This window comes from Gigantopelta aegis, chromosome 13 (assembly GCF_016097555.1).
Source record: "Gigantopelta aegis isolate Gae_Host chromosome 13, Gae_host_genome, whole genome shotgun sequence".
Taxonomy (NCBI): Eukaryota; Metazoa; Mollusca; class Gastropoda; order Neomphalida; family Peltospiridae; genus Gigantopelta; species Gigantopelta aegis.
Window position 1 is genome coordinate 27,238,220 of NC_054711.1, and position 23,431 is coordinate 27,261,650.

Below are 23,431 nucleotides of genomic sequence, written 5' to 3' on the forward strand. Positions count from 1 at the left end.
AAATATTAAAAAATCTATGCATTTTCCCCATAGAGAGGACAAAAAAATCTACAACAAAATATATTAAAAACATTTATTAATACATATGATGACATAGCTAGTTAACAGCACATCAAACCTTTTCATTCACTTTTAAATCCACTGTCTTTTCTGGTGTATCGCAGTCTTTAGATTCACTGGCATCTGTTTCAATTTTATCTAGATCAAAATAAACAGGTTTTTGTGTTATTTCAGCAAATATCGCCTCGAATGTTTGACCCCTAACAGTTAAATATCTAAACTTTACATTTTCAAATCCGTACTGTTCCAAACACATCATGAATCTGAGAGGGTCGTAGCTTCGATTTGTGATTAGACCTTGTTTTGCAATCTTCTTTATTCTGTTCAAATTCAAAGTGGTAACCATGGTTGCACCTGGTTTCATCACTCGATACAGTTCTCTGATGGACTCGCGGGGGCCGGGCCAGAAGTAGTACGAGTTACAGTGGTACACCGCGTCGAACGTGTCCGTGTTGTACGGCAAGTTGTCGACACTTGCCATACGAAGAACAACCTTCCCTTCGTCAATCTGTTGCTGTAATCGGCCAGTTGCCATGGATACCATGTACTCGGACAGATCAACTCCGTGAACCTTTCCTGGACCATCTGTAAAAAAAAATATAAAAAAATATTGTATATATATATATATGTATGTATGTATGTATGTATGTATGTATGTATGTATGTATGTATGTATATATATATATATATATACTGAACAAAATAAGAAACTTCCGCTAACTTTGCTTGAACATAACTTGATGAAAACAAACCGGGGGAATAATTGTTATATATGCGTTTAAAGAGTGTTCCATGATGCATCGTTTGGTGCAAAAATCATGGCCATAGGTTAACAGAAACTGGGCGAAATTTTGACCAAGTGTGGTAGGGGTTAAAAAAAAAAAAAACACTTACTAACGGGTATGACCACCTCTTGAATTGACCACTGCAGTGCATCGCAGGCACATAGAATTTACTAAGTGTTGATTTCTGCCTGTGTTGTTCCATTCCTGAATGAGCGCTTGATGAAGTTCGTTGACGTTAGCGGGTGGGTTGGGACGACACCTCAATCGTTTGTCCAGACTATCCCAGACATGCTCGATGGGGTTGAGATCAGGGCTTTTAGCGGGCTAGTCATCAATGAAATCAATGTTATTTGTCCTAAGAAAATTTACAGTGTCTCTAGCTGTATGAGATATGGCATTATCATGCCGAAAAATCGAGATGTTGGCGTTATGGAACAGAGGAATGACGTGATGAGCGAGAATGTCATCGCGGTAACGTTGAGCATTTAATTTGCCATCACTGACAACTAGTGGTGAACGATAACCATGGGCAATGGCTGCCCAGACCATGACACAACCCCCACCCCCAAAACGATCTCGTTCAAGAACACAAGAGTCAGCATAGCATTCATTTCTCCTAAGGTAGACACGCACCCTGCCATCACCACGTTGTAAAGAAAATCTGGATTCATCCGAAAATAGAACGGTATTCCAGCGTCGCCATATCCAACAAGTGTGTACACGTGCCCAACTAAGACGATTTAGACAATGACGTTGCGTTAAAACGCATCCGACGTAAGGACGTCGTGCATGTAAACTGTTCTCCCGCAGACGATTACGAACAGTTTGCCCACTGATTTGGTTATTATGAAGCCCAGGTGTGTTAGCAGCAGTAGCGGTGGCAGTTTGGAATCGATTGCACAAATGTGTGTTCATCATATAGCGGTCTTGACCACGCGTTGTAACACGCGGACGTCCACGACATGGCAAGTCGTTGGTGCTTCCTGTCGTTCGAAATCTTACGCGAAGATTTCGTATCGCTCGACTAGAACTCCCAACATGACTTGCAACGTCTTCTGTCGAGATGCCAGGATCAAGCATGCCAATCGCCCATTCGCGTACATTATTGGGTATTCTTGGCATACTAAAATGGCTACAATGTAAAAAACTTTATTTTTTTTTTAAATTTTGAAGCGTTTTCGTTCACTTGACAACAATGTCGGTAAGACAAGTAAAACAAATTGACTGAATACTACACGGGACATGTCAAACCATGCATGCACGTGCAAATTGAATTTCACGTTGTCGACGATTAACAGTGCAAAAATAATTGATAAAATTCATGAATCCTGATAATACAGCTCACGGCTAATACTACCTATATCATTTCATTATACAATGAATTCGTTAACACAACAAATACTATATGTACAAATCGGAAGTTTCTTTTTTTGTTCAGTATACACACATATATATACATATACATATATACACACACACAACAGATGAGAAACACTTCATATATAGGGTGATAAATTCTAAAATTAAAATAAAAAAGAAAATTTACTAACATACTGATCTAAGTATTCTGCCTTTTGAGAGCTAGACGAACATTTGGACAGTTATCTCTATAATGAAAGCATGGGGTGAGATTTAGCTCAGTCGGTTGAGTGCTCGCTTGGTGTGCTTGCATCGCAGGATCAAACCACCTCGGTGAATCCATGGGTTTTTTCTTGTTTCAATCAGTGCACCACAACTGGTCAAAGGCCGTGGTATGTGCTTTCCTGTCTGTGGGAAAGTGCATATAAAAGAGTTGTGGTAGCATCAGTGGTGGATCCACGAAATCCATTTGGGGAGACCCCAATGACATGTGGGCAAAGGCCACAAACGTTCTCAAAGGAATTTCTCAGATTCTCCAACATAAAAAACAAAAAACAATATACATGTATATATATATATGTGTTGCAAAAAAAAAAAAAATTAGTGGGGAGGGGACGGGCCACTGGGGCACCCCTTATATCTGCCACTGAGTATACAAGTGAAGACTGGAGATAGGGATGTAATAATTTACAAACAAAATCTGAAATAATCTTTTAAAAGCTTAAAACTGCACCAGTTTCAAGATGTGACATCAGGTTCATTCCTGGACCAGCTCTGAATGATCAAATAGCTGATGATTAATGTGCTCTAGTGGTGTCGTTAAACAAAACAAACGTTAGCTCTGAATAAGCAGATTTGGCCAAATTATTTATTAAACTTCAAAAATTGCAGCATCATAGCTATTTCTGAACAAACTATTGTTCATTACATAATTTTTTTTTATCAAATTAAAAAAATAAATAATAGTCGTTTGTTTCTAAAATTTGGTTAGTGATAAAGTTAGCCCTGGATTCTATTGTGAGGAAATTACTGTCTACAAAAAATACACACAAAAAACCAACCCAAACAACAAAAATCCCCCCTCAACAGATAAAAAGCTAAAAAATAACATGTGGCTAAGTTTAGAGTCTGGACTTTAAAATACCGGCCTCGGTGGCGTCGTGGCAGGCCATCGGTCTACAGGCTAGTAGGTACTGGGTTCGGATCCCAGTCGAGGCATGGGATTTTTAATCCAGATACCGACTCCAAACCCTGAGCGAGTGCTCCGCAAGGCTCAATGGGTAGGTGTAAACCACTTGCACCGACCAGTGATCCATAACTGATTCAACAAAGGCCATGGTTTGTGCTATCCTGCCTGTGGGAAGCGCAAATAAAAGATCCCTTGCTGCCAATCGGAAGAGTAGCCCATGTAGTGGCGACAGCGGGTTTCCTCTCAAAATCTGTGTGGTCCTTAACCATATGTCTGAAGCCATATAACCGTAAATAAAATGTGTTGAGTGCGTCGTTAAATAAAACATTTCTTTCTTTGGACTTTAAAGTTTTATCAACATGGATCCAGCTGTATGCGTGATGAACTCTGACCTTTTATGTAGCGATAGGCTTCTTCCAGGCCTATACCCGGGCCGAAGCCCACCTCGAGAACTTGATGATGAGGCTGGATGTTGCAGAGTTCAACAGCATTTCGCTCAAGGAAAGAATTCCTCTTCTGAAAAACTCTCTAAAAATAGAAATGAGAAAATGTCATTTTGAAATTATTAAATTAAAAAATCTAGTTAAAAATAAACAAAAGGGTTGATTTTTGGTTTGGCTTACCATATTCTAGTACATTAATATATAGTTAATCATTGTGATTTAAGCGAAATTGTTATTTTAAATGCGAACAGCATTTCGCTCAAAGGAAAGAATTCCTCTTCTTAAAAACTCTATAAAAATAGAAATGAGAAAATGTCATTTTGAAATTATTAAATTAAAAAATCTAGTTAAAAATAAACAAAAGGGTTGATTTTTGGTTTGGCTTACCATACTCTAGTACATTAATATATAGTTAATCATTGTGATTTAAGCGAAATTGTTATTTTAAATGTGAACAGCATTTTGCTCCAGGAAAGAATTCCACTTCTTGAAAACTCTCTAAAAATAGAAATGAATTTTTTTTTTTTTCGAAATTATTAAATAAAAAATCTAATTATAAATAAACAACACATTAGTAAGTAGTTAATCATTGTGATTTTAGCCAAACTGTTATTTTAAATGTTTTAAATAATCCTTATTTTTGCAGGCACATTTGGTGAAAAATGGATTAAGTTGTGATTGTGATTAATAGTTCTAAGTGTTGATTCATGAAAAATGGTAAATATGCCCCTACAGCTGCTTGTGCATAGATTTTCCATGCATCCACACTTACTTAAATACAATCTGCATAGATGTACATTTTTGTAGGGGGACAGGCTGGTTTTCACCCAAATTAATAGAAAATGCCCAAATCTGGATAACAACGTTTATCTAGGGCCTCCACGAGTCAACATATTGGCCTAAAGTACTCTAGGGCAAAACTCGACCTGGACCAGAGTACCTGACACTTACACTAGATGATAATGAGATTAAGGAATAAAGTAAAATAGCATTATATACATCTGAATTCCAGTACTGAACATGGATGCCAAATCATGCCATTATACTGCAGTTAGAAACCGGTTGATATGTTCAGTGTTGTGATGGATGGATGGCCAGTTTAAAAAGAGAAACTAGCGCATGATCATATAATTATTGTGCAACTTATATAATTGATTACCTACTGCTGAAATCATTGTCATACATTGTCCATTGTATTATAGTTGATCACTGTATTCTACCGTGTACGGGTACTCGAGTCCTGTGGACAGACTACATTTATCCATATTATCATTACGGTACTATCAAACAGCTATATAGGGTGAATCACTACACATTTTTACATGGATTACAACTAATTTTGAGGGTAAAATGATGGAAATACACTGTAAAAAGGTCTCAGGTTAGCATATTTTGCACAAATATCTATAGTTTTTGGCCAAATTTGATGTTTTTCTCCAGCACTATCCCCCGATGTCTCCTAGCTACCTTTATGACACAGCATTACTTCTATGTATAGTTACTTATTGATTACCGATATGTAATATCCAAACAGTCCTCTCTGAGGTAGTCTCAAATTCTTTGCAATCTGTCTGCGAATCCACGGTATCATCTTCTGGAAAAGCAAACTATTTAAATAAATAAACAAATAAAAATACCACGAGTTTATAGTCTGGGCCCCATTTTCACTAAAAATCATAAGTTTATGTTTGCTACTAGCAGTTATACTGGTTGTGCATTTGCGTGTGTTTGGCATCAATTTCGTGCAGAAAATTTACATCATTACGGAAGCTAGAGTATTTTAAAGACAAAAGAAAATGAAATACCTGTATATTTTCTTCAAACTACATTTGTTGAATTATAATGGTAATAAAAATTGTGGTTTGGTTGCAGATTTATGTTTACGTGCAAAACTAGGCTTACAATATTTTGTGAAATTGTGCCTAGAACTATAGCAGACACAATTTTGATGATCATGGGTGCAGAAAATGCTCGCCCACTCACCAAAAATACAAAAGCGAGTAAACATTCTGACGTACAAGTTACAAAATACAACTACTAGTGGGGGTTTTATGACTAACTGTAAACATTTTTCCATCAAATCTGTGACTCCACAGCAGCCATGCCAGATATCCAAAACATTCAAACTACAGGTTCAGAATGATGACGAAATACACAATAGACTTACCATATTGGTAATAGTCTAATAGACATCACAGTTTTAAAAGGCTCAAACGCAACATTCTGAAAACAGAATAGGTCAAAGGTCAATACATGTACTTCCTAGAAATAACTTGTTTACATTGAAAGTATGTTGCCAGTGTGTTTTGAATAGATTGTTCTGTTAAATACTTGTGGGATGTCATTTTGTAAATCTACATTTATATGAAAGAAATGTGAAAACTTCTCAATCAAGGTTTAGGTCTTGATATATTTCATTTGAGGTCAGGACAGTGTATATTATAATTTTTAATACTGTTAAACAACAATATATTGTTCTATAGGCTGGCAGAGTAGTAGAAATTCTGGTGGCTAGTGAAATATTTTTAATTTCTGCACCTCTGCAGCTCCTATCAAAAAGGGATATGTGTGCTCTTTTTATACACAGGATAGCACATAGGGTATATGTACAATACCACATGTGGTTATTTTATTTTTGTAAAAAAAAAATTAAAGCGGAAAAGGTAAGACAAATGCAAGAGAAGAACTTAGGATAGTTCCTTTAAACAACATAAAAGAAAATGTCAACAAAACAATGTTTACATATATGCATCCACTGATTTGAATGAGCCGATGTAATATATATACTGATGGAAAGAAATAAAGGATCACACAGATAGCAACAAGAAATAATGACTGCATCAAAAATCAATTCATATTGTCAGAAATTGACTGGGAACATATAGGCAGCACATTCAACACTACAGACATTCAGTCCCACATTACAACTTGGTATGAAATACAGACATTACTACGCCAGTAGTGAATTAAATTTGGTCTACAATTTGATGTGTTCCCTTATTTCTTTCCATCAGTATACTATCGATGTCCTAAACTACGTTCAGCTAATGAAAAAAAAAGGAATACGATACTTATGGAAATAATATTCTATATTTTTCTGTTACGGAACATGAAATTAAAATAGTTCAATAATCAACAACATGGACGTAAAACAAATCCATTCTGGACAGTAAACAGGAAAGTATTTTAGTTTCTAGCTGCATCAATTCAGGCACATGCATTTGGAAAAACATACATTCTTTGAGCATGTGCAGCGCAGTTCATAATTTTCTATTTTTAAAGCCACCACATGAAAAAATATGCTGGACTTCTAGATTATGGTAACCCCACTCCCATGGCTAGTGATATTCAATGTTTGACTAGTAAATAACTACAACTGCCATGCCCGACGGCTAGTGAAAAAAAAGAAGTTATCAAATGCTGCATTCAAGTCTATTTTGTAAATATTAATATCCTGCCTGCAACCCCGCCCCCAATTTTAGTGGTTTTAATCTCTATCTCCTTCTTTAGGTAACATATCTGATTATTACGGTTAGCAAAATTGTATTAGGTAAAGTACAGAGCCCTAGTGAATTTTTAATTGTGGCTAGTAAATTTTTAAAATCACTGATCCCATGGCTAGTGGATTTTATAAACATTGTAGAATCCCTGAAATGTTTCTAAAATATGCACAGTTTGTTAAGAACAGTCAGTTCTGCTCTTTCACCCTCTTTCACTTGATGTCAGATCAACAAGGCTAAATAATTTAATTTTTATGATTTTCATGGCCTGTTGTTAGAATTTTGTTCCATTATTATATTAGATTTGAAAAAAGTATGCTGCATTTTATTGCCATTACATGTAATAGTACATTCAAATAATTGTAAACAATTTTGAGTGTTTAAGTTATTTTAATTAAGAATCAGGGTCCAATTTCACAAAACATCGTAAGCCTAGTTTTGCACGTAAACATAAATTTATGACAAAATCACAATTCTTATTACTATTATCGTACAATAAATACAGTTAGAAATTCACATATTTTATTTTGTCCTTAAAATGCTCCATCTTCCACAATGATATAATTTTCTGTGTGAAATAGATGTCAAACATGAGTAAGGTATACGTCTGGTATAACTGCTAGTCGCAGATGTAAACTTACGATGCTTTGTGAAATTGGCTCCTGTACATCAGAAAATTGATATTTTACCAACTATTCACAGGTATGAATGTTAAGCCTATCTGTATTGACATCAAGTAGCAATCAAGGCAGAAAGAAGGAAGGAAGGAAATGTTTTATTTAACGACACCCTCAACACATTTTATTTACGGTTATATGGTGTCAGACATATGGTTAAGGACCACACAGATATTGAAGGAGGAAACCTGCTGTCGCCACTTCATGATCTACTCTTTTCGATTAGCAGCAAGGGATCTTTTATATGCACCATCCCACAGACAGGATAGCACATACCATGGCCTTTGATGTACCAGTAGGCAGAAAGTGTTGAACTGACTAGTCATGACAAACTGAATTTTTCCTTTAAAAAAATATTAATTGAAGTGTTCATCCACTGTGCATATTTTAGAAATATATATTTTATCATGTGCTAATGATGCACAGTGGCTTTAAAAGTGAATAATGACAAACTGTGCACGAGGTACCAAGGATATTTTTTCAAATGCATGTGCTTTATAAAACCTGGTTAGAAATTAACAGTTTAAATAATTACTGGATTGTGTTACATTTTTATTTTTGTTCTGCAACCACCTTTTCTAGTGATAGAATACGATAACGGATGAAGAAAAGTCATATTCTGCTACTAACAGGATTTGACTTTTGACGTCACTCATGTGACATTACACACATAGCTACATTACAAAATCGCTCATTTGACCTCTAGGTCATTGTACAATATGGCTGAAATAACATAAATAATAGCTTTTCCCCTTAATTTTTATGGTCTGCAGGATAAAGATATTAACTAGTCAATGACGTCGGATATCTGCTTTATCCTGTTCAGGCTGAATGAGAAATTCCGCATGGCAGAGCCTCGCAGAATTTCCGATTTTTACCTTCACAAGATAAAGCAGATCTACATCCGACGTCATTAACCAGGGCAAAATATCCGCCTGGTCCCCCCCCCCCCCCACTTCATTCATTCCATATATAAGCCCCATCTTTACATTGAGGCGACGCCGGGAGTGTGGGGGGGGGGGGGGGGGAATCGGGCAGATTTTTTTCTTAACTTGTTATTCTCTCTATATATACCGGCCTCGGTGGCATCGTGGTTAGGCCATCGGTCTACAGGCTGGTAGGTACTGGGTTCAGATCCCAGTCGAGGCATGGCATTTTTAATCCAGATACAGACTCCAAACCTTGAGTGAGTGCTCCGCAAGGCTCAATGGGTAGGTGTAAACCACTTGCACCGACCAGTGATCCATAACTGGTTCAACAAAGGCCATGGTTTGTGCTATCCTGCCTGTGGGAAGTGCAAATAAAAGATCCCTTGCTGCCTGTCATAAAAGAGTAGCCTATGTGGCGACAGCGAGTTTCCTCTAAAAAAAAACAGTGTCAGAATGACCATATGTTTGACGTCCTATAGCTGATGATAAGATAAAAAATCAATGTGCTCTAGTGGCGTCGTTAAATAAAACAAACTTTACTTTACTTTCTCTCTATATATACTAATATGTGTATACTCCTTCCCACAGGGAACACCTTTTTTCATTAAATGGTCAGTATGGAATTTAGCCTACTATAAGTTATTTATTTCGGAGCCAATTCCTTTCTAAATTGCACAAAAAAATAGTAAAAAGAATGGTTATTTCCAAAACACTTTTACTTTTCGTCTTACGTCAAACCAAGCTGAAATTATTTTTACAAGATGGAAATTGATTCACATTAGTAATACCTCCATGCTCATTTTTTTTTACCGATTGAAATATATCGTGTTTCTGCCAGAAAGAAATTTTTGGGTATGGCACTGTGGAATTGAATGCAACCAGTCAACAGTGGGTATGGGGGCCTCCCCCAGAAAGAAAAAAGGTTAAAATTACTGTTAAGGTTAAGAAAGTTGTACAGTAATGATAAGAGTAATTAATTTTGTCAAAAGGTTAACTTTAAAACAATAAAAAAAAAAATACAAAAAATAATTTGGGTATGGCGCCATACCCTTTTTACCCTCTGGCAGAAACCCTGTATATATACATTATTTAATGTATATACCACAACTAAAATTTTTTTTTTTTAAATCTATTCTTATATTTTCCTACCCACCCCATAACACGGGTTGCTTCAAAAACAGTATAGGTACCCCTCTTCCCCCACCCCACCCCCAAAAAAGAAAAAGACTCGTGGTGTGCAATTTTAATTTACAGAATCCTGGTGTTTGATGACCGTGCAAACATTCTTGGACAATATCACCACTAATCTAATTACATATGTCAATGGGAATAACAAGGAATCCTGGCGATTTCTATTTCATAGCTTCATAGTTTGTGTAAACTTTCATAAAGACGATTAGAATTGCATAGGCCTACATGTTTTTTTTATCATTCTTCGGAATTTTCTCCTTTTTCATTTACGCTGCAGGAGGCTATTTACACACCGGCCGTGTATATAGGCCTAATATTTTTTAAATGACCGCCTCGGTGATTTAATAGTTAATCCATCGAACCTAAAACTGGTAAACAAACAAACAAACAAATAAACGAACAAACGAAAACAAACAAACAAACAAACAAACAACAACAACACTCCCCCAAAAACGAATTCGGGTCGTTTCGCTCTTATTTCTATTCGACCCCTTAGAATGAGTAGTTTCGTCCTCCATTATGAGTCGTTTCGCCCTTATGTATTGGGGTGGTACTAGTATGCAAAATTTGGTATATAAAAATAATTTTACCCATAATTTTGTCGTAATAGTCACCTAACAGGCAACAAGGTTGTAGACTTAAACGTAAAGTCCGAAACAAAATGTGGACAACTACAATAAATTGCTCCTACCTTTATTTTTCGTTAGATTTTACCCACATTTTGTCCAGACCATAACCTTGAAAAAACAATTACAATGGTATGGATTCCACATACTAGATGATAACCATGTCACCTGTATCGACTTCGCTGAGATCGCATAGGGCAAAAAGCATGTAATTTTGTGCCGGCTGCCATTTTGACTTTTTATGGAATATTCGACAAGAGGGGTGAAAGGATATGACTTAATCTAACAACCGTTGAATGTAATAACATGTTATGATATAAATGCAAATGTCATGACGTTGTATTATTTTATTATTATTAATATTATTTGATTGTTTAAAGATACCACTAGAGATCATTGATTTTATATTAATATTTTAGAGTCTTTCACCCCTCTTGAAGAGTATTCCATAAAAACCCAAAATGGCAGACAGCAGAAAAACTGCATGTATTTAAATGTAAACTGAAGCAAATGGACCTTTTAATATTTCATCATAAATCTTCTTCAGTATAGATGTAAACATGACACGTCAATGGATATTACAGAGGCCAATTTCGCAAATTTGCAAAAAGCGCCCCCCCCCCCCCCCCCCACACACACACCAATTAAGGATTGTCTGTTATTTCTTTTACGTTCATCGGGGTATGAACAAAAAAAATCACAGACAATACTTATAATTAAATTTGAATGATACATGCTAATAATAACACTAAAACGTCATACGTTATTTTGAATTATTTTTTATCCATAAACATTAACGCTCATTAAGACAACTTGCCCATATAAAATGACGTCATCACATATGACGTTCCCTGACGACGTAATTTTTACGTTCATCGAAAAATGAACAAACTCCCGTTGCTACGTCTGGACCAATCGCATGACGTTACGTTGTAATGAATGTAACAGAAATTTAATTATATACATATAAATGGTGTTTATGGTTGATAAAGGGTTACAAATTGATAACCTATATCTGATTTGCAACTAGAGTCACGTAAACAAATTTATTCATCATTCACAAACATAAACATGAGGGCGAAACGACCCTGTATAGAGGCCGAAACGACCCGGTATGGGGGCGAAACGACACGGGGCGAAACGACACGGGGCGATCGGGAATAAGGGCGAAACGACCTGATACCCTCCAAAACCCCATAAGATATATGAAATTTAGTTTGGTAAAGCGCTCGCCTGATGCGCGATCGGTAGGTCCATTTATTTATTCAGTTTTAGTTCTAGCCAGTACACCACAACTGGCTATGGGATGTACGATCCTGTCGGTATCAGGTCATTTCGTCCTTATCCAGATTCGCCCTGAGTCGTTTCGTCCCGGGTAGGTTTGTTCTCCAAACGGGTCGTTTCGCCCCTCCCCTCCCCCCATATTTATCTATCTATCTATCTATCTATCTATCTATCTATCTATCTATCTATCTATCTATCTATCTATCTATCTATCTATACATAAATAAATAAATATATATTCATCCTGTCTGTGGGATGGTGCATATTTAGATCCCTTGCTACTGATAGCAAAATATAGCAGGCTTCCTCTCACAATAACCAAATGTTTGGCATCCAATAACCGATGATTAATAATAATAAAATCAATGTGCTCTTAGCCTCTAGTGGTGACGTTAAACAAAACAAATTAACTTCGACTTTTAAGTGTGATCTCGACTAGTCACAGTGTTTGCAAATCACACATATATATATAATAAAAACTTCTTTTGCTTTACTTTAAAGTTTAGCCATCAGCCTTTGATAGTTTGAGTGTTCGTCAGAGGTGCTTGCATCGCAGGATCAAATCACCTCGGTAGATCCATTCAACTGATTGGTTTTTTTCTCTTTGCAACCAGTGCACCACAACTGGTCAAATGCCGCGGTATGTGCTTTCCTGTCTGTGCTAAGGTGCATGTAAAAATCCCTTACTGCTAATGGAACAATTTAGTAGGTTTTCTTTGATGACTACGAGTCAGAATTACCAATGTGTGACATCCAATAGCCGATTATTAATTAATCAATGTGCTCTAGTGGTGTCGTTAAACAAAACAAACTTTAACTTTTGATAGTTTTGTTTAATGTCACGGACTCCGTATCAATAGCCACTCCTGTCAAAATAAACTGCTTCCTGTTTATAATAGACTTCCGGGGATGAGCTTTTGTCATATCTGAACCATATTATGGGTTTCTATCTTTTTTTGTTGATTCCATTCTTTATTAGATTAGTAGTTTAGACATCTTGACACATTTTTCTAATTTTTAAATCAAAGTGGTAAATGTGTCAAGATTATGCGCGACCTCCGGGAAGGTGCAACCTGTCAGTTGGGTCATCGCCGGTGTTCGCCACTGTTTGCTGTGGATTCTCAAATGACAGACGAAATTGACATGGTTTTACGTTTGAGACCTGTCAGTTGTCAATATCAGTAACTGACAGTCAATAACAATTGACTGACACCATATCTGTCATTTATTTATTTTATGTAAATATTTGTTGTAAATTAGGCTACTTAAAGAGACATTCCTGAGTTTGCTACATTGTTACGGTCAGCCTATTTACCGCCCGGATGCCCGGGCATTTCCCGGAGACAAAACTAGAGCCCGGATGTTAATGCCACGGTGTACATTGTTCATATTTGGCACAAAGATATACGTCGGGATGGTGCATATATATATGTTAAAAAAATAAATGTAGGAACTTTAATTTTTTGACAAAATCGCATTTTTCATGTTCGGGCTGTACATAACGAAATCTGTATTCACCGCCCGAAGAAGGAAACATCAATTAATCAATTAAATATGGCATATACAATCATGGGATTTGGCATAACCATACCTATCAGTGTCATGTATTTAAATATTTAAAAAAAAAAAAAAAAAAAGTGTTCAAAACGAAAATAATTTTTAATAACGTTTTTCATCTTCGGGCGGTGTACGTCACGAAAATGTTCCTCACAGCCCGGAGACAAAACCAGAACCCGGGTGTTAATGCCGCGGTGTACATTGTTGATATTTGGCACAAAGATGTACCTCGGGATGGTGCATCCATATATGTTATAATGTTAAAAAAATAAATGTAGGAATTTTAGTTTTGTTGACAAAATCGCATTTTTCATGTTCGGGCTGTACATAACGAAATCTGTATTCACCGCTCGAAGAAGGAACATCAATTAATCAATTAAATATGGCATATACAATCATGGGATTTGGAATAACAATACCTATCAGTGTCATGTATTTCAGGGCTCACCCTGGATCAAAAATACCTGTAGCCAAAATATTAGCCAAATGGAATTTTCATTAGCCATATTGAAAATGCTTTAGCCAAATTTGTTTTATGCAGTACTGTATAGAGTATTTATATATGAATATGAAAATGTATCTTTTTCAGCTAATTGTGTACAAACTGGAATAAATAGGAATAACAAAACCTTAATGGGGGTAGGGGCAGTTAATATATTACTTCCAGTTTTTTCAGCAGGGGTGGGGTTGGGATGGGGTTAAGCAATATCTTCAGAGTCTGAAGCCAGTACCCCATACACCCACACCCACTTCTAAGGCCTATGACATTAAATTAACAAACATACAGAAATATGGGGGTGGGTGGATGTTTATGGATGGTGGTGTTTTTTCTTTCTTCCTTTTTTCCCAAATAAAAATTTGAGAGCTTTTTTTTTTTTTTTTTATATGGAACTCATTTCTTTAAATAACAATCTTTATGTTAGTTTGAATAACTTTTTTTTTATTATTAATTTTTTTTTTTAAGTGACCCATCAATTCCCCACACCAAACGATTTCATAATTTGTGCCATGTTGTTGCTGTTGATTTCAGCGTCGTGTTAAATGCTTGTTTTGATTTCTGCTTACAAAATACCTCAGGTAAGAATGCCGACTTCGCCACAGTATACTCCATTTATTAAAAAAAAAAAACCACCCAAAAACCCTTTAATAAAATTAAAATTTACGGTCTTTTTAAAATCCAGCTAACTTATTAAATGTCACCTCACAGTCTTACAAATTTATATCTAAAATTATCTAACAAATATGATTACAGTAAACTAATTTTATTCAGTGTCCATTTAACTGCAATTTGTATAATTTAAATACTACATATTCATTTCCGGCGATCGCGATCTGCATGCGTGCTCTCGACCATGGGTACGAAACTAACAAAGACAAAGGAATAAACAAAAACTGCAGTTAGGCATTCATTGATGCGAATAACTAGTTTTCTACAAACTTATTTTTGCGTAATCGTATTGTTTAATGTCCGCAACGATGTCTCTTGACACGCGGGTGTCAGCTGACTCTGAAGCGTGACGTATATTCGCACTGAGAGCTGTCCTCAATTCAGCCAACGAACGTTCTTCCTAACGTTCGCGAACTATTTGATTGGTGTTCGTCTTGTCCATTTGGTTTAACGTGAAGCGCACAAACCAGTCTAACGAACGTTTTGTTTTCGCTCGGTCTGGCTGAACTCGGCCCTTGAGATGGTCCTACATGTCTTTTGGCCCTGAACTGGCATGTGTAATTCAAATTGACACGCATTGTTGGTCTGTTTTTATTACTTTGGTTCAAAGATTTTACAAAGTAAAAATAACAAGTTATAGATCTTCCAGACATTGCTGTCATACATGTTGAATGCTTGCCGTTAAAAATTAATAACCGTGATTATTAAAATAAGCAAACATTATAAGGCCTACGCTGTATTCTGCATGACACCGTTTCTCGTTACCGGTCGCGAGATCGCTATTACGCTAATAGAATATTTGGTAGTATTATTATGTTTGCGATGTCGGATAGATTACGTAACCGTTTGTTCACATCAGAAGACAGAAAATGGCTTAGCCAAAATTTTAGCCACTTGCAAATTTTATTAGCCATTTTTTGTAAAAATTAGCCAATGGCTAATTTGGCTACCGACAGTGCGAGCCCTGGTATTTAAATATGTAAAAAAAAATAATAAGTGTACAAAACGAAAATAATTTTTAATAACGTTTTTCATCTTCGGGCGGTGTACGTCACGAAAACGTTCCTCACAGCCCGGAGACCGAATGTTGCCCGGAGACAATATTATTATTGTATGATTAAATTTTCTTAACCCAAACCCTAAATGTAACCCATTTTCTTTGTTGGGGAGGCCCCCCTTATCCCCTGTTGACTGTGGCTGCATTCAATTTCATAGCGCCATACCCAAAAATTTCTTTCTGGCAGAAACACTGATTGGGGGTGGGGGGGTGGGGGGTATCCAAAATAGGTATATAATGAACTTTATTCGCATTAGGCTAATGGCCCTTGAGCACATAATATATACATATATATATACACAGATATATAATGTTTGTATACAACGTGTAAATCGTATTGACACATAAATGGGATACATTAGCGACATGGCCCATGAGTATTAACATGATGTTTATAAAATAACTAAATGCAAAATTAAAGATACACATAATATATATAACAAACGTTTTACTTACGCATTCACATTCACATGCAGGGAAAACTTAATTGTACAAAATTATGTTTCTTTTTTCAAAGGCTTTAAAACAATACACAGCTAACCATCTTACTATTCTTTCATTGTTGTTATTTAACAGTTCTATAAAGTTGAACATACTAGGGTTATTTTTATAATATTCTGGTAGGTAATGTCTGATAGATTTGTACATAGGACAAACAAGTATAAAATGGAATTCATCTATTAAATTACAAGTAGCACATTTATGATTATCCAGTGCAATTGGGTTAGGTTTTGCTCTTTGTTTTTTTTTTTTTTTTTTGTTTTTTTTTTTTTTTTTTTTTTTTTTTTTTTTGTTTTTTTTTTTTTTTTTGTTTTTTTTTTGTTTGTTTTGTTTTTTTTTTTTTGTTTTTTTTTTTTTTTTTTTTTGTTTTTTTTTTTGTTTTTTGGTTTGTTTGTTTTTTTTTTTTTTTTTGTTTTTTTTTTTTTTTTGTTTTTTTTTTTTTTTTTGGTGTGTTTTTTTTTTTTTTTTTTTTTTTTTTTGTTTGTTTTTTTTTTTGTTTTTTTTTTTTTTTTTTTGTTTTTTTTTTTTGTTTTTATCTTCCCGTTTCAATTAATAATCTATGAGCAGCAATGCGTAGTCTCGTTAAAGCAGTTCTATATTTTCCAACAGAAATACTGTCTAAATATGACTTGTAAGAAAAAGTATTTGAAAAATGTCGGTATAGTGATGCTCTTGAAGAAAGGTTTAATCGCGAGTGCCATCCCTGTATAAACATATCTTTTAATCTTTGCTTTAATAATGATAAAAACACCATCTCATTCCCTACACCCTGATTTTGCCAGACTAGAAAAGCCAGTATTATTTAACAAATTTCGAACACGCATAGCCCAGTTATTTTTAGTGGGGAACAAAATCATACCACTTATCATCATATCATAACATATTTGTGTAAATTTCCTGTTGTCACCTTTTATAATTTTCAACCAGAACTTAATAATTCTATAATGTCTATGCACAATCAAAGGATATCTACCTAATTCGCCATATACAAGATCAGTTTGAGTAGTCTGCTGTACACTAAGTAATTGCTTACAAAATTTCAAATGCATTCTTTCTACTGCCGTTCCCTGAATAAACCCCCAGACTTCGCAGCCGTAGCTTAGAATAGGATGTATTAATTTGTCAAATATATCGCACTCATGACAAGGTTTTAACGACATAAATTGTTGTAAATACTTTTACATTTGGTACATTGCTTTTTGCTCTTGTCCCACGAGGATATTTTGCATATCAGTAAATGATCCACCTGTCGTAAATACAACACCTAAATATGAAAATCTGCGTACAATTTCTATTGGATAATTACCATATCTAAATTCTAAATCATTTGATAGTCTACCACTTTTACGAAATACCATAACTTTTGTTTTCTTAATATTTACACATAGCCTCCATTTAATACTATATTCATACAATGCATTCAGACAATTTTGCAAATCTAATTCATTTTCCGCTAATAACGCTGTCGTCTGCATATAAAAGAATAAACAGCTTAAGCATGCTGTATCCACTCCACCAACACCTTTGTGAATGATCTCATCCTCCAAGTCATTTATATACATAGCAAATAAAAAAGGTGAAAGGCATTCGCCTTGTCTAACACCGATGTTACAAACAAAAGGTTCTGATTGAGTGTTGCATGTTCTAACAAATGATTTAGTACAGTTATACATCGATCTTATTATATTTAGCATTTCTCCACGAATTCCTATCTGTATCAGTTTATACCACAGATTATGTTTTTACAACATAATCAAACACCTTTGAAAAATCAACAAAAGCACAAAATAATTTGTTATTATTATTAACAAAATGAGTAATTAATGTGTAAAACTAAAATATTGTCAACAGTGCCCATACCTGAATGGAAACCAGACTGTCCTTCAATATAAATCTGATAATTTTCAGCCCAATCTGTGAGGCGGCTGTTGAAGATTTTCGTAAATAACTTGCCCAGACAGCTTTGTAAGGTAATGCCTCTATACTTATTAACATCATTAATGCTACCCTTTTTGTGCAGTGGTATAATACACCATCAGCCCATGAGCGTGGAAGGTGACCAGACATAAAAATAGTGTTGAATAAAGTGCAAAAATATGGACAAAGTACATGTTTACCACTCATAATAAATTCATTCAAAATACGATCTGGACCACTATTCTTAGAATTATGTAAACTATCAACTGCCTTCATAATTTCATCACAAGAAATAGCAATATTTAATTCGTCAAACATAACTTCAAATTCTCCTTTCACATATTTATCAACAAACTGCACATCTTCATCAGGGTTAAAAAATGGACATATATATATTAATGTAATTTGATCTGTACCGGTGATACATGGCACGGCACACAACATGAAATGAATACATCAAATATTAAATATGTGGATTAAATTTATATTTGCTGTTTGTTGTGTCACCGGATACAACAGTTAATCATCTAAAGAAGCCCCCGTCCTATATTATAGGACACATAAAATACAAAGTAAAACAATCATTAACTGTAAAATACATTGTATAAAAATACATTCACCATTTTAAACAATTATTGTACCACACTTTGTTGTCGGTCATTTCAATTTGGCTCGTGGTGTATCTATTTAAGAAACACGAGCGTGTCTAACCTAAATTTCACCGATTGCTGGATGGCTGAAAAAGTTACGCCTACAAGTCATAGAGTTTAGCTGAAAGTAAATTAGAACATGGTTTTAAACAGTAATACTTTCACTAACAGTAACATTGTTTTCATCAAAAACGTTTATTTCCATGAAATGCCACATTTACATCCGTGTTATATACCTACATATACATAATAAATATTATACATCTTATTAGAAAAAATGACATCGCAAATTAATAATAATAATGAAAAATAGCTATGTACATCTATTACATGATAGGGATCGGCAAAATCACGGAGGACAGTTATACTAGTACGGAAATCAGGGGCGTAGCGTGATCTGGACCTGGTGGGGGGTGGGGGGGGGGGGATGGGTTGATTATGAACCAAGTGGACCTTTTTCTATTTTGTTTTTGCACCACCAAAAACTCCATATGTATAAACCTGTATGTTTTAGCTCTGAAAGCGGACCATTTGCCCCACTAGCCTACGCCTCTGGAAATTGTTTACCTCCAGCTGAAAGGATGTTTGTGTTCGACTTTCTTTACAAGCGTAACTGTCAACTTGCCGTCTGTTGATTGCACCTGGTCAGATTTAATTTTTTTGAACAATCTTTTTTTAAGGCTTTCTGTTTTTCTTCCTCTGTTTTTGAAGACCAGCTTATGTTTCTGGCCGTGGATAGCACGTCTCACCTCTTTTGTTTGAAGTTGTACTATCTTGTAGAATATGTCGACAAGATCTGGAATTTTCTTAATTTTCCAGTCTGTTTTTAGCTTAACAATGTGATTCATCGACTCACAGTTATTATTCTTCCAGTTCAGTGGAATACAATCACTCTGAATTTGCGGCAGAAATATTCTTTTGTTTTTACATTCATTAACACCCGGTCGAGGTATTCTTTACACTTAGGGACAAGTGTTTCTATCCTTCGATCTCTTGAGATCGGTCATTTTAACGTCGAATATTTGTTCATTTAACGAATTAGTGAGCCCACGTTCGCCAAAGATATTGGAGCAGATTTCATTCTGAACTGACACAGAAATTCCATGTTTTTGCTAGAAGGAACGTTTGCTGTGAGGAACGTTTTCGTGGCACTTATAGGTATTGTTATGCCAAATTCCATGATTGTATATGCCATATTTAATCAATTTTGATGTTTCCTTCTTCGGGCGGTCAATACAGATTTCGTTATGTACAGCCCGAACATGAAAAATGCGATTTTGTCAACAACAAAAAATGTCCTACATTTATTTTTTTATCATATATAGATGCACCATCCCGAGGTGTATCTTTGTGCCAAATATGAACAATGTACACCGCGGCATTAACACCCGGGCTCTGGTTTTGTCTCCGGGCTGTGAGGAACGTTTTTGTAACGTACACCGCCCGAAGATGAAAAACGTTATTAAAAATTATTTTCGTTTTGTACACTTATTTGTTTTTACATATTTAAATACATGACACTTATAGGTATTGTTATGTCAAATTCTATGATTGTATATGCCATATTTAATTGATTAATTGATGTTTCCTTCTTTGAGCGGTGAATTCAGATTTCGTTATGTACAGCCCGAACATGAAAAATGCAATTTTTTCAAAAAGACATTTTCCTATATTTATTTTTTGTAACATATATAGATGCACCATCCCGAGGTGTATCTTTGTGCCAAATATGAACAATATACACTGCGGCATTAACTTCCGGGCTCTGGTTTTGTCTCCGGGGGCTACCGGGCGGTAAATAGGCTAACCCAATTGTTATGATTGTAAGATGTTTCCGACTAATAAAATATTTCTACGATAAACTTACATATTAAATAATTTTCTTGTTTAGAATAGCATTATCTGTATATTTAATGTGTTTCTGATCGTCTTACTATTTGTAAGAAGCCCAAAGTGGATTTTGTCTTCAAATAATTTTGTACATACGAAAAAATATATTTTAGGAAATAAAATGAAATTTGACCTAGTACAAATATTAGAATGATTGGAAACACGTTTAATATACAGCTACTAATATATTATGCAGAAAAATATATTTGATATGTAATTACAATCGTTAAAAAGTCTCTGTTGATAACATCTTAAAAATTACAGCAAACTCAGGAATGTCGATCCTTTAATTCTATGACGATAAGTCTACATGCAATGTGTATCTTTAGCTGCATGTGACATGATCACACACGTGTACCATTGACTCCGTCAAACTTTAAGATTAAAAAAAGATTGAGGGGAATTGAATTAATTTCTCCCATACATGTAATTTAAATTATATGAGCCATTTAAGATATTACTATACTCTAGACCGAGGAATGGTACATGTCATTAAAATAATCTTCTTTTTTTCCCCCCAACAGATTTAGCAATACAAAGATTTGTCCATGTCTGTCGAACTGTGTGTGTGGTATGATACGACAGGAGAAACCAACTCTCAACAGTCATGCTGGGACTCAGTGGCCTTTCAAGACTTCACAGACTCATTGCTGGAATTGTTATCTTAATATTAGTTGATTTAATATGGGTGGCGTCATCAGAATTAACAGAGGTACGTAGACGTGGATGTTCGTATTGGTAGGAGTCCAAAAGGACCCTCCCCTTATTTAGCAAGTAATTTTTTTTTTTTTTTTTTTTAATAAATATTTATTGCCCCAGATATTTATATATTGATAATGTCAGGGTTGGGGCCCTGAAATTTTTATCTTACAATAGTAAAGTATAGTTTGTTTTATTTAACGACACCACTAGAGCACATTGATTTTTGATCTTATCGGCTATTGGACGTCAAACATGGTCATTCTGACACTGGTTTTTTTTTTTAGAGGAAACCCGCTGTCGCCACATAGGCTACTCTTTTATGATAGGCAGCAAGGGATCTTTTATTTGCGCTTTCCACAGGCAGGATAGCACAAACCGTGGCCTATGTTGAACCAATTATGGATCATTGGTTGGTGTAAGTGGTTTACACCTATCCATTGTTTGGAGTCGGTATCTGGATTAAAAATCCCATGCTTCGACTGGGATCCGAACCCAGTACCTACCAGCCTGTAGTCCAATGGCTTAACTACTGCGCCACCAAGGCCGGTCTTATCTTACAATAGATATATAAATATAATGTGCATTAATTTTTTTTACTAATTAATTGAAACAGTCAAATTTGGAGCACAAAAATTAATGTTAGAATAAATATATGATAAAAGAGAATTTAAATAGCTAGACAGAGAGAAAAGAAGAAAAGAAAAATCCATATTTCCAAATATAGGAAACAAACGTTATTGGCTTTTAGGTTACAAAAAAAAAGAACCTCCAGTATGTGTCTTATATTGGAGTTATTTTTAACTATTAAGGCTAACTTTAATTTTCTAGACATCTTTGCCAAGGTGCCCAGTTTTCAACAAACTCTTTATGTGAACAGTTTTTTTTATAGAGTATTTATTTCTCTATTTGTAATTTATCTGTAATTACATTTTTAATATATATATATATATATATATATATATATATATATATATATATATATAATGCTTTACATTGACAATAAGCCAATTCACAAATTTATGATTTGTATGTATGCTGCCGAATAGAACCATACTTTTATCAAGCTGAATATATTCGTCTTTTTGCTGTAACCATTGTTCTATAGTTTTCCAAAGTTCACTGACTTTAGCGCAATCATAAAACAAGTGTTGCAATGTTTCTGATTGCTGATAACAAAAGTTACAAGTACTGGAAGCAATATACTTTATTTTATATAAAAACTAATTTGTTGGTATAATCCTATGTAAAATTTGGTACTGAAACCATAGTAGAGTTGGGTCTTTCAAAATCATAAATGGAAGACTATAATACTTTGCCCATTTTGAAGTAGGAAAACAGCATCCTTCATGAGAATATTTCAATTGTGATGTAGGAACTACAGTAGCATTATTCAGTACTTTATATATTTCTCTACTTCCCGATTTGTTTTTCACAAGAAGCTTTATTTTCGAAGGAAAGACTGGATGTTTAAGCACTTCGTATGTTTGTTTATTTAAATTTGTTTTGTTTCGTATAAATAATTTGATTGCACATATTAAAGATGCATATTCTAAAAAAATGATCATATACACATGTATTATATATTTATTGTATATATTTATCAAGTAATTAATTTTGCCTTTGTATTCACATAAAGTGAGAAGTCTTATTTATTAGCATGACTGAACATATTACATAATGATATGGCCACCCCTCCCCACATTAAAAAATCCTAGCTCTGCACCTACATATTTTCTGTGTGTTTTTTAATCTATAATGTCATATACATGGTTGCTTTAACAAACATCCATCGTTGTGACTACCTCATTTGATTTGTACTGCCAACCGCATTCTTTGAACTTACTTGATGCCCTATTTTGAAAAGATCATTTTGCGTTCAGGTCCATTTGACTATTGTACATACACAGTGCTACATGTATATATTTCAAACAAAGATGAATTCCATA

At 34.8% G+C, this 23,431-nt stretch overlaps 2 protein-coding genes across 6 annotated transcripts in view; one reads left to right on the plus strand and one right to left on the minus strand.

The window, feature by feature from the left end:
- Positions 1–59: 59 nt before the first annotated feature.
- LOC121387871 lies at positions 60–10,391 on the minus strand. 5 transcript variants are annotated; one of them, XM_041519103.1, is made up of 5 exons: positions 10,258–10,391; positions 6,004–6,059; positions 5,350–5,427; positions 3,786–3,921; positions 60–645 (listed from the first exon to the last, which is right to left on the minus strand). In XM_041519103.1, exons 2-5 carry the CDS (start codon positions 6,004–6,006, stop codon positions 113–115), a joined length of 750 nt encoding a protein of 249 aa, XP_041375037.1. In that variant the 5' UTR covers positions 6,007–6,059; positions 10,258–10,391; the 3' UTR covers positions 60–112. The 5 variants fall into 5 exon arrangements, with proteins under 5 accessions (XP_041375037.1, XP_041375034.1, XP_041375036.1 ...); XM_041519100.1 differs by having other exon boundaries at positions 5,350–5,430; positions 10,258–10,390; XM_041519102.1 differs by having other exon boundaries at positions 5,350–5,430; positions 10,359–10,382.
- A 2,528-nt stretch (positions 10,392–12,919) lies between these two features.
- Positions 12,920–23,431, plus strand: part of LOC121387445 (solute carrier family 35 member F5-like) — a 41,923-nt gene continuing 31,411 nt past the window's right edge. The window contains exons 1-2 of the mRNA XM_041518561.1: positions 12,920–12,985; positions 21,308–21,495. Of these exons, the coding sequence (XP_041374495.1) occupies positions 21,391–21,495 (105 nt within the window). The 5' untranslated portion in view covers positions 12,920–12,985; positions 21,308–21,390. The remainder of the gene's footprint in view (positions 12,986–21,307; positions 21,496–23,431) is intronic.

Coding starts and splice junctions, on each gene's coding strand:
- LOC121387871 (XM_041519100.1), bottom strand. Junction 3,922..5,349: donor TGTTTGGATATTACATATCG/GTAATCAATAAG, acceptor TTCTATTTTTAG/AGAGTTTTTCAGAAGAGGAA. Junction 646..3,785: donor AGCCTATCGCTACATAAAAG/GTCAGAGTTCAT, acceptor TTTTTTTTACAG/ATGGTCCAGGAAAGGTTCAC.